Genomic DNA, 11,112 nt, shown 5'->3' with positions numbered 1-11,112 from the left:
CTGCTTTTGAATAAGCTTGAGTTTCATATTTTAACTCCTGATTTTATCTTTCATAGATATAATCTTTTCTGATTTTATCCATTGTTCCTATTTCTTTCTTTTGTTTACATTTTAAATCCTGCTTTTTATTTCTTCTCTTTTCATGTCTCTGTAAAGCACTTTGAATCCCCTTGTTGTTGAATTGTTCTATAAATAAAGACTAATAAACTTGCCTTTTTAAGTTAGTGACAGAGCCACAACAAAATATTGCTTTATTCATTTAATGTATGTAAGGACATGTGACTTTTCTTTCAGAGAAGTTTGTTCTGGTTCTGGTTCAATAGGCTTTGTGCGATAGCTTCAATATGTTTTAATAAACGCTGAACCCTCTGTGTATTTGACCCCCCTGCTTTAAAGGAACTGATTTGGATCATGTTTGGTGACGGTACCGTGGCCGGTGAAGTCCTCTTTACCCAGAGCACTGTGAGTGGGATCGGTGATGTACCGCAGGGCGATGCTGTTCTCTCTGACTGGGCGGCCGTCCTGATATGAAGGAAATCGTCTTTTATACATAAATATTCAGAGCGAGCTGCTTTTTAACAACTCTGACGCACAGAAACAGGTAATTCGACACAGAGGAGGGCCACAAACACTGGAAAATGTTTGGTTTTTATATAAATAACAGCTAATAACTCCTTACTCAGCACTTACCAAGAATATAACCATCAAAAAACGACTTAAATACAAACCTAAAAGCACTGAAACTGTGCTGCGAACCGTGTGTCTCAGTGTGTGTTCATACCGTGGCGCTGCAGGACGGGTTGCCGTGGTTACCCAGGCGTTTACATGGCAGCAGGTATTCGTCTGCGTCCACCACGTCCTCCGTGTCGTCCGAGCTGAGCAGGCGGGAGTAAAACCTGCTGTCTGAAGGACTTGGCAGGTCACCCTGAGACACAAGGCGGGTCACAGTGTTCAGTCTCTGCTACAAACAGACATTTTCCATCTTTACAGCTTTTATCAGTAATCTGGACGGGATTCTCCAGCAGCTACGGCACAAAAGAAGAGGGGGAGATTACTTTTGTTTGGTAGCTGCATCTATGAAGAACTAATGAGCCACATTTCCTGAGACAAACATGGAGAGATCCAGAGGTGTTGAAGAAAGTTACAGTTTGTGTTGTTAGTGTCATGAAGCCTTCATATTTCTTTACGTTTAGCAAAAATCGAACTTGGAACTTGTGAATCGGGCATGGTTCACTAAAGCTGACCAGTTTTTAAGGAATAAAGAACTCTTTAAATATGGTGAAAGTTACATCATTTCTGTTAAAATAGGATGGATGGATGGATGGATGGATGGATGGATGGATGGATGGATGGATGGATAGATGGATAGATGGATAGATGGATAGATGGATAGATGGATAGATGGATAGATGGATAGATGGATAGATAGATAGATAGATAGATAGATAGATAGATAGATAGATAGATAGATAGATAGATAGATAGATAGATAGATAGATAGATAGATAGATAGATAGATAGATAGATAGATAACATACCTGTATCACCAGGTACCTGGATGGGTCACGGGCCATTTGAGAGAAGTCCACAATCAGCTCTCTGAACCTGGGACGACACGACGGGTTGATCATCCAGCCTGCAGGAAAACAGGGGATTATTTACGGGTTTTCTTCAGCTGCTCAGTGGATAGTTCTTTGTTCTCTGTCTGAAGCTACCACACAGTCAACACCTTTGGTGTTTCATGTAAAAATGTTTGAGCTTTTATCTGATAAATCTACAACTCGTTTGGTGTCCCTGTTCTTCAGTGTTTATCTACAGCAGGGATGTGAAACTCCGGTCCTGGAGGGCCGCTGTCCTGCAGGTTTTAGATGTTTCCCTGCTTCAACGCACCTGATTCAGAGTAAATGGATCTCTTCTAAAGATTGTTACATTCTGCACAAACCAGCTAATGAGGCATTGATCTGAATCAGGGAAACATCTAAAACCTGCAGGGAAACATCTAAAACCTGCAGGGAAACATCTAAAACCTGCAGGGAAACGTCTAAAACCTGCAGGGAAACATCTAAAACCTGCAGGGAAACATCTAAAACCTGCAGGGAAACATCTAAAACCTGCAGGAAAACATCTGAAACCTGCAGGGAAACATCTAAAACCTGCAGGGAAACATCTAAAACCTGCAGGGAAACATCTAAAACCTGCAGGGAAACATCTAAAACCTGCAGGGAAACGTCTAAAACCTGCAGGGAAACATCTAAAACCTGCAGGGAAACATCTAAAACCTGCAGGGAAACGTCTAAAACCTGCAGGGAAACGTCTAAAACCTGCAGGGAAACATCTAAAACCTGCAGGGAAACATCTAAAACCTGCAGGAAAACATCTAAAACCTGCAGGGAAACATCTAAAACCTGCAGGGAAACATCTAAAACCTGCAGGAAACATCTAAAACCTGCAGGAAAACAGCTAAAACCTGCAGGAAAACATCTAAAACCTGCAGGGAAACATCTAAAACCTGCAGGAAAACGTCTAAAACCTGCAGGGAAACATCTAAAACCTGCAGGGAAACGTCTAAAACCTGCAGGGAAACGTCTAAAACCTGCAGGGAAACATCTAAAACCTGCAGGAAACATCTAAAACCTGCAGGGAAACGTCTAAAACCTGCAGGGAAACATCTAAAACCTGCAGGGAAACATCTAAAACCTGCAGGAAAACGTCTAAAACCTGCAGGGAAACATCTAAAACCTGCAGGAAAACGTCTAAAACCTGCAGGGAAACATCTAAAACCTGCAGGGAAACATCTAAAACCTGCAGGGAAACGTCTAAAACCTGCAGGAAAACATCTAAAACCTGCAGGGAAACGTCTAAAACCTGCAGGAAAACGTCTAAAACCTGCAGGGAAACATCTAAAACCTGCAGGGAAACAGCTAAAACCTGCAGGAAAACATCTAAAACCTGCAGGGAAACATCTAAAACCTGCAGGAAAACGTCTAAAACCTGCAGGGAAACATCTAAAACCTGCAGGGAAACATCTAAAACCTGCAGGGAAACGTCTAAAACCTGCAGGAAAACATCTAAAACCTTCAGGGAAACGTCTAAAACCTGCAGGACAGCGGCCCTCCAGGAGTTTCACATCCCTGCTCTGAAGGCTTTTCATTGGTTTAATTGAAATTAGCAACACGATTAAAACAGGAACAGAAATGTTTTAACACTCAGAGACATGCAGAGTATCTGCTTAACGGCTGAACTTTCCCGGTGAACTGTGTGGGAGGAGCCAACTCTCTGTGGGGAAGCTCGGGGGAATTCAACAGCGCCTTCAACGTAGAGCAAAGATTACTGGAAGGACGTGGGAATCTTTGCCATTTCTGAGTTTGACATCCCTGATCTACAAGCTCAATGATGGTGAGAAAAACTGGGACGAAAACATTTACGTCCCACTCTGAGCCCCACGGCTTTGCACCCAGCCCGACTCGCAGGGTTTTCCTTACATTTGACCATGATCATGTAGACGTCGATGGTGCAGATGGGGGGCTGAGGCAGCCGCTCTCCCCTCTCCAGCACCAAAGCGATCTCGCTGGCCGGGATGCCGTCGTACGGTTTGGAGCCAAACGTCATCAGCTCCCACACCGTCACACCTGCAGAGCATCGACAGGTAGAGCGTGTTGATGAAGACGAGCCATAAAGACAGCATTTACCCGATGGAGGCTGCCTTGTAGGCAGCAGTTAAAGGAGGTCTGGGGCGATGCTTTGGGCTGTATGACCAGTGCCTCATCCTCTCCGGTCCTTATCTTTCCTCCTCCCACCTGGGAGACTATTCAAGACTTTCAGGCTCACAGCTTGTTTTTATCTGGCTGTGATGGCTGCACCTACAGCTAAATACTCGGTAACCCCGACACTTTCAGCTATGTTCTGTGTATTTCTTGATATAATTTTGTTTACATATTTGTTTAAACTAAGTTGAAATACATTATTTCTGTTTGTAAGCGCGCACATTTAGATCTAATTGTATTTTCAACTTTGTTAAATTTGTTTTATACGTTAAACCTGTTTTCTTTTCTTTTATCGGTGCTGGGAGGAGCCATATGAGAGCTGGGGGGGGGCAAAGGTGAGCACAAGCTGCAGGCAAAGAAGACGAAGTGCAATGAGCTTGTACCAAGGGGGGGGCATGGTGTAGTTTACATCCTTTAGATGTTAAGCTGTATTCCTTTAGATTTACAAGTAATTTGTTTTTTTAGTTATTTAGTTAATTCTTTGTTTGAGTGGTTATTAAATGAACTGTTAGGTTCTGTTTCTTTATTTGTTAGTATGTGTTCAAACTTGGTCTGATCAGCCAGTATTTAAGTTCTCCTTTGTTTCCTGTTTGGTTCTTTGTTAAGTTACTCGTCATTTGAACAGTTGGTTTGAAGTTATTACTTTGTTTTGTTCATTTGACCTCTTTTATGGGCCCTGATATTATGTTCTTTGGGTAAATAAAACCCGTTTCTTTTTTTTCCCTCACACTGGCATTAGCTTTTACACTTTACTGTAGAACAAGGTGCTTTTAGGACGCCTCTGTTTTCATTCAGTTTGGATTCACGTTAATGTTATCTGAGCAAAGGCTTCAGTGTGCTGCCCCTGATGAGACTGATGCAGCAGATGGGGGCTTGTCCGGGATAAGCAGAACACTGGCTGGTAGAAACGTTGGAGTATTTCATGTTTTTGATGCAGAAAACATGTAAAAAGATAGGTGTAACAGGTTATTTTCTGTTTGTTTGAAGCTAAGTTTAGCAGGTAAAACAGCAAAGCAAGTTTTAAACCTGCGTTTTGGTTCTTCTTTCTTCAAAAGCAACACAAACCAGAAAGAAATGATAATTAGAGTAAAATCTGAGTACAGAGCAGCCAGAAGTCAGCAACAGGTGCTCTGGAGTAAAGTGTTGCCTGGGGGTCTCCTGGGGGTCTCCTGGGGGCTGGAGAGCAGGAAGGTTGCCTCACCGTAGCTCCAGACATCACTCTGATGGGTGTAGGTCCACTGGAGGATCGACTCCAACGCCATCCACTTAATGGGAACCTTCAGGGAGGCGAAAACAGCAAAAACACAGAGCAGGATCTTTATAAGTCATCTGATGCTCTCGCAGAAAGGCAGCCTGTTCCTATCGTAGCCCCGGGTGAAATGAAGACGCACCTTTCCTCCGTCAGCGTGGTATTCTTTCTCATCGGCTGTCAGCAGCTTGGCGAGGCCGAAGTCGGTGATCTTCACGTGGTTCGGATTTTTCAACAGGACGTTCCTCGCTGCCAGGTCTCGATGCACCAGGTGTCGCTCCTCCAAGTAGTTCATCCCCTGAGAAGAAAACAGCTTTTTGGATTGTTCTTTTTCTTGTTCGACACTTGCATCCATGTAGAAATGTTCATTCTGTGTCTAAGAACTTTGGGATTATGTTGAATAAAGTGTTTCTGCATGTGTTTAAAACCAGGCTGAAGGCTTCTAATGGTGAGCAAAGACGGATTAATGTTGCAGCAGATTTTACACGGAGCTCAAGACCTTGATGTTTGTGCTTTTCCCAGCTATTAAAAATCCAACTGAGACTTAAAACAGATTAACGGACCTCAACAGGATTAAATCAAGCTGCAGACGGAGCTGATGCCTCAGGCACAGGTAGGAGTTGGTTTGCTCACCTTGGCTATCTGGACACACCAGTTGAGCATCCACTGAGCACTGATTTGATCCCCGTGGTGTCGGACGTAGTCCAGCAAGCAGCCGTACGGCATCAGCTGGGTCACCAGCTGCACCGACGACGTCAGGCAGATCCCCAGGAGACGACACACGTGAGGGTGATCCACGCTCGCCATCACGTACGCCTCCTGCACAGATTCATCTCAGGTCAGAACCAGGAAACATCACATGGTGAAAACCAGGTCTTACTGCAGCGTGGCGGCACACATCACTGGATAATAACCCAGGAACCAGGGTCTTTTATGGGATAAACACAACCCAAAGGAGAGGTTTTAGCTCCCAAAAAGGGTCCTGGTCGTCGGGTAGAACTCCTGAGGTAGGCCTTGCATAACATTTCTGATTGGTTGAGCATTTTATTTTCTCCTCTCTGTCTCAGTCTAATGTCCATAACAGCTCCTGAAAGCTGCTTTCTTTTGGCTGCAGCTCAGGAGCAGATGTAACTGACTCCAACATTCACTTTGGGAACTGCAGAACAAAGGAGGCAGAGCTCAGATTGTGACGACAGGGAAGTTAAATAAAACAGTAATCTCTGATTATTTCATCGCGCTTCTGTCCCAAAACCCCATAAAAGTGTTTTGCATGGACAGGTTTTGGGTTAATGCTGCTAAAGTGGACTAACAGGGTTTATTCTTTGGCTTAGAGTGCCAGCTGCTGACTTCTCTCTGCTTTTCGTCTGTTAAAACGAGTTAATATTGTGTGTTATGTTAGTTCAGTGCTCTGTATGGGCCGCAAAGAAGAGAGATGGATGGAAGTCTGTAAGACCAAGGCACTGGATCAGGAAACTGAGACGATCCACCTGACTTCCTCTCCTGTAAAGCGACGTTAACAGAAGTAGATGAAGAATGGACATTCACTTTGTTTACTAAGACTTCTGAGGCTGGAAAAAGATAAAGGCCACCAAACAGTTCCAACACAGCCCCCAAGTGGCAGGAAAAAGATCCAAGTTGACGCCCTAAAGCAGGGATGTCAAACTCCGGTCCTGGAGGGCCGCTGTCCTGCAGGTTTTAGATGTTTCCCTGCTTCAACGCACCTGATTCGGATTAAATTTATCTCTTCAAAAGATTGTTACGTTCTGCACAAACCAGCTAATGAGGCATTGATCTGAATCAGGTGTTTTGGAGCAGGAAACATCTAAAACCTGCAGGAAAACATCTAAAACCTGCAGGGAAACATCTAAAACCTGCAGGGAAACATCTAAAACCTGCAGGGAAACATCTAAAACCTGCAGGGAAACATCTAAAACCTGCAGGGAAACATCTAAAACCAGCAGGGAAACATCTAAAACCTGCAGGGAAACAGCTAAAACCTGCAGGAAAACGTCTAAAACCTGCAGGGAAACATCTAAAACCTGCAGGGAAACATCTAAAACCTGCAGGAAAACATCTAAAACCTGCAGGGAAACATCTAAAACCTGCAGGGAAACATCTAAAACCTGCAGGACAGCGGCCCTCCAGGACCGGACTTTGACATCCCTGCTCTGAAGGCTTTTCATTGGTTTAATTGAAATTAGCAACAAGATTAAAACAGGAACAGAAATGTTTTAACACTCAGAGACATGCAGAGTATCTGCTTAACGGCTGAACTTTCCCGGTGAACTGTGTGGGAGGAGCCAACTCTCTGTGGGGAAGCTCGGGGGAATTCAACAGCGCCTTCAACGTAGAGCAAAGATTACTGGGAGGACGTGGGAATCTTTGCCATTTCTGATCCCACCTCTCCTTCCTGGCCTGGTTCATCCAGCCTCAGGACTGATATTATGGATAAACCTCAGATATTCACAAAGATCAGTGCAGGTCGGAGTGGATTCTTTACCGATGTGCCGCCCGCATTCATTTCAAACAGATAACATGGTTACGGCCCAAGAAACTTCAATTAAAACTGGGGTTTTTCTTCAGAAATAGAGCCTGTTTTTCCTTTAATGCCAGAAAACGTGTTGTTGCAGCCACTCCTGGATTCTGGTGATGTTTATATGAATGCCTCTGCTCACTCCCTACAGCTACTGGATGCTGCATATCACGGATCTTTGAGGTTCAGAACTGGCTGTAAACACATCACTGCACTTTGTACTCTTCACTTTCCATGCTCAGAACCACCCACTGGTATCTGTTTATCTATAAATCCATCATTGGACGACTCCCCTCCTATTTGTCCACAGACTTGACACGGAAACAGCCTGATCATAGCCTCCGGTCCCTGGATTTCATCACATTTACCCCCCAGTCCGTACTGAACTGCTGATGCTGCGCCTGTAACATGTTTTATTTCACTAGAGGACTTCAGATGACTTGTAGGAAGGCAGGTGAGACAGTCAGTGGGGGTCTGCACATGTTCTGTACTTAACTAGTTCCTTTTTTCTTTCATTTTATTATTACTAATGATCATATCTTCCTGTTTTTGTCTCTTGGACGTTCAGTTAATCTGTAACTTTGGGTTCTGCTGCTGCCTAAAACAGGTCTCCCTGGGTCTCAGTGAGATTTTACCTGTAGAAATAAAGGTTAATAAATAATAAAAAAAGATGCTGCTCTCAACCAAGCAGGGTAACGGAACAAAATGAAACGAGAACTCTTACATCCAGGACTTCTTGGTTGGCTTTGGGTGAGGTGGCCTCCCTGAGAACTTTGATGGCAACTGGGATCTTCACGTTCTCCCCTTCGGGGATCCATAAACCCTAAACACACACATTGCATGATCATTTCTCCTGGAACTCATCCAGATTGACAGGTAGCATGCAGAAATGTGCTGAAACCAAACGGCGTCACCTTGAAGACTGTCCCAAAGGCCCCCGAGCCGAGCACCCTGACCTTCCTGAACTCGGTCTCCTTCAGGATCCTCAGCAGCGCCTGGTTGGGGGCCTGACCGCTCGGGGTCAGCGGCTCCACCAGCTGCAGAAGCATCAACAGGACAGTTTTCAGTCTGTGTTTTCATATTCAGGTTCTCTCAAACAGAATCCTGTGGTAATAACCTCCTTCTCCTGCAGGAGGCGGCGCAGAGTCCTCTTTCTCTTGATTTTACGTCGCCGTAGCGACACCAGTATGAGCAACGACACGATGACAGCGACCAGGAGTCCTCCGACCACACCCACCGCCATCGTGGAGTGTGTGGAAGCTCTGTGAAAACAAAGAGATGCTTCGCCTGTCAGAACATGACAATAATCGGCTCTGCAGCAGGTCTTAAACTCACTAAATCCAACCTCAAAGAGACAAAGCAGCAGCATTTTTCTAGGATCCAACTCACATTGGTTCCAGTTTCTGCTTTTGTTCTTTCAGGTTTGGATGAAACTCTGTACATTATCTGACATTAACTCAGTATCCTTTGAAACAGCTGTCCTCAGTTTGCATTTTCTGCTGATTTAATGTCACATAGGTGTCAAACTCTGGCCCGCGGTCCAAATTTGGCCCGCAGTGTAATTATATTTGGCCCACGAGGCAATTTCAAATTAATATTAGAGCTGGCCCGCCAGTATTATACGGCGGCAGCGCATTCACCGCTTATACTACAAATCCCAGAATGCTTTGCTGTTGTTTTGGTTAGCACAGAGGCAGATACACCCTCCTCTGTGTCAGTAGCATCTATGCTAGCGGTCTTCTTGTGCCCCCCGCCTCTCCCCCAGACCACACTTCGACCTCAAACCACAGCTGTCACTGTTACCTACCAAAAAATGGCCAAAAGAAAGGCAGAAAATAGAACTTTTCTGGACAGGTGGGAGACAGAATATCTGTTTATGTAAAAGACAGACCTGTTTGGCTTGTTTATGGAGCCAACGCGTCAGTAACTAAGGAGTAACTAAGGAGTAACTAAGGAGTAACTAAGGAGTAACTAAGGAGCAACTAAGGAGTAACTAAGCAGTAACTAAGCAGTAACTAAGGAGTAACTAAGGAGTAACTAAGGAGTAACTAAGCAGTAACTAAGGAGTAACTAAGCAGTAACTAAGCAGTAACTAAGGAGTAACTAAGGAGTAACTAAGCAGTAACTAAGGAGTAACTAAGGAGTAACTAAGGAATAACTAAGGAGTAACTAAGGAGTAACTAAGGAGTAACTAAGGAGCAACTAAGGAGCAACTAAGGAGTAATTAAGGAGTAACTAAGCAGTAACTAAGCAGTAACTAAGGAGTAACTAAGGAGTAACTAAGCAGTAACTAAGGAGTAACTAAGGGGTAACTAAGGAGTAACTAAAGAGTAACTAAAGAGTAACTAAGGAATAACTAAGGAGTAACTAAGGAGTAACTAAGGAGCAACTAAGGAGCAACTAAGGAGTAATTAAGGAGTAACTAAGCAGTAACTAAGCAGTAACTAAGGAGTAACTAAGGAGTAACTAAGGAGTAACTAAGCAGTAACTAAGGAGTAACTAAGGAGTAACTAAGGAATAACTAAGGAGTAACTACGGAGTAACTAAGGAGTAACTAAGGAATAACTAAGGAATAACTAAGGAGTAACTAAGGAGTAACTAAAGAGTAACTAAAGAGTAACTAAGGAGTAACTAAGGAGTAACTAAGGAGTAACTAAGGAGTACAATATTAGACGACACTATGAAACGAAACACCAGGACAAATATAAGGACCTGGACACAGCTCAAAGGAGATGAAAAGAGGTTTATGTTATTTTATTTTCACATTTATTAGCCTGTGTAAGAAGCTAATTTTGACATAAATCAGAAGGCTGCAAACAGAAAGGAGGCATTCAATTTTTATTTTAATTTGATTTAATATGCCTTTGATATGTTTTTATTATTATTATTAGCAATTTCACACCCCTGGACTTTAAAGTTAAGCCTTGCTGGTTTAGTATTCATTGTTAAATAAAAACTTGTTGGGTTCCATATTAAAAGGTTCATTTGTTCAACCTTGGCCCGCGGCTTTGTTCAGTTTAAAATTTTGGCCCTCTGTGTATTTGAGTTTGACCCCCCTGCTCTATCAGATGCAATGACTGTGTGAGCTTCGCCGTTACCTTTATTTCAGTTTCAGAGCCAGATCGGTCATTGGAAAAGGGTTTTTGTGGGAAAACAGTGAACATGTCAGTGTGCAGATCATAAAAATCTCAGCTTTAAGAGGTAAAACAGGTGTTTTTACCCTGTGCATCCAGACAGTCCGGGTCCAGAACACCTGCAGGGACACAAAGAAAAAGCCTCACATGTCAGACTCCATCACATGCTGCTGCTGAGTCAGCAATGACTCACCCCTGGGTGCAGTTCTGGTGGCACAGCTGGCATTGGCCCGACTTGTCGGCATATTTCCAGATCAGCGTGTCTCCGTCTCCTGGCACGCCGTGGGGGCAGCGTGGCACGCAGCGGGGGCCGTCTTTAAGGTGGGCGCACTGGGAACACTGGGCTGGACCCTGCAGACGGACAAAGGAGGTTCTGGGATGGCATCAAACGAGCCACAGAACCAGTTTTCCGCTGAAATATCAGTTTCTGCT

At 44.0% G+C, this 11,112-nt stretch overlaps 1 protein-coding gene across 1 annotated transcript in view; it reads right to left on the bottom strand.

Annotated features, from left to right (window-relative positions):
• Positions 1-11,112, bottom strand: part of LOC140284905 (melanoma receptor tyrosine-protein kinase-like) — a 49,057-nt gene that overhangs the window by 6,002 nt on the left and 31,943 nt on the right. The window contains exons 15-26 of the mRNA XM_072378922.1: positions 10,874-11,031; positions 10,767-10,799; positions 8,664-8,808; positions 8,461-8,583; positions 8,271-8,369; positions 5,647-5,832; positions 5,156-5,311; positions 4,966-5,041; positions 3,483-3,629; positions 1,539-1,636; positions 782-925; positions 429-522 (exon numbers count right to left, since the gene is read on the bottom strand). Coding sequence (XP_072235023.1) covers positions 429-522; positions 782-925; positions 1,539-1,636; positions 3,483-3,629; positions 4,966-5,041; positions 5,156-5,311; positions 5,647-5,832; positions 8,271-8,369; positions 8,461-8,583; positions 8,664-8,808; positions 10,767-10,799; positions 10,874-11,031 — 1,459 coding nt within the window. The remainder of the gene's footprint in view (positions 1-428; positions 523-781; positions 926-1,538; positions 1,637-3,482; positions 3,630-4,965; positions 5,042-5,155; positions 5,312-5,646; positions 5,833-8,270; positions 8,370-8,460; positions 8,584-8,663; positions 8,809-10,766; positions 10,800-10,873; positions 11,032-11,112) is intronic.

The sequence above is a fragment of the Leuresthes tenuis genome, unplaced genomic scaffold (genome assembly GCF_036924035.1).
Source record: "Leuresthes tenuis unplaced genomic scaffold, fLeuTen1.0.hap1 SCAF_24, whole genome shotgun sequence".
NCBI lineage: Eukaryota > Metazoa > Chordata > Actinopteri > Atheriniformes > Atherinopsidae > Leuresthes > Leuresthes tenuis.
The sequence above is the reverse complement of the archived record's forward strand: the minus strand, read 5'-3'. Positions and strand labels throughout refer to the sequence as shown.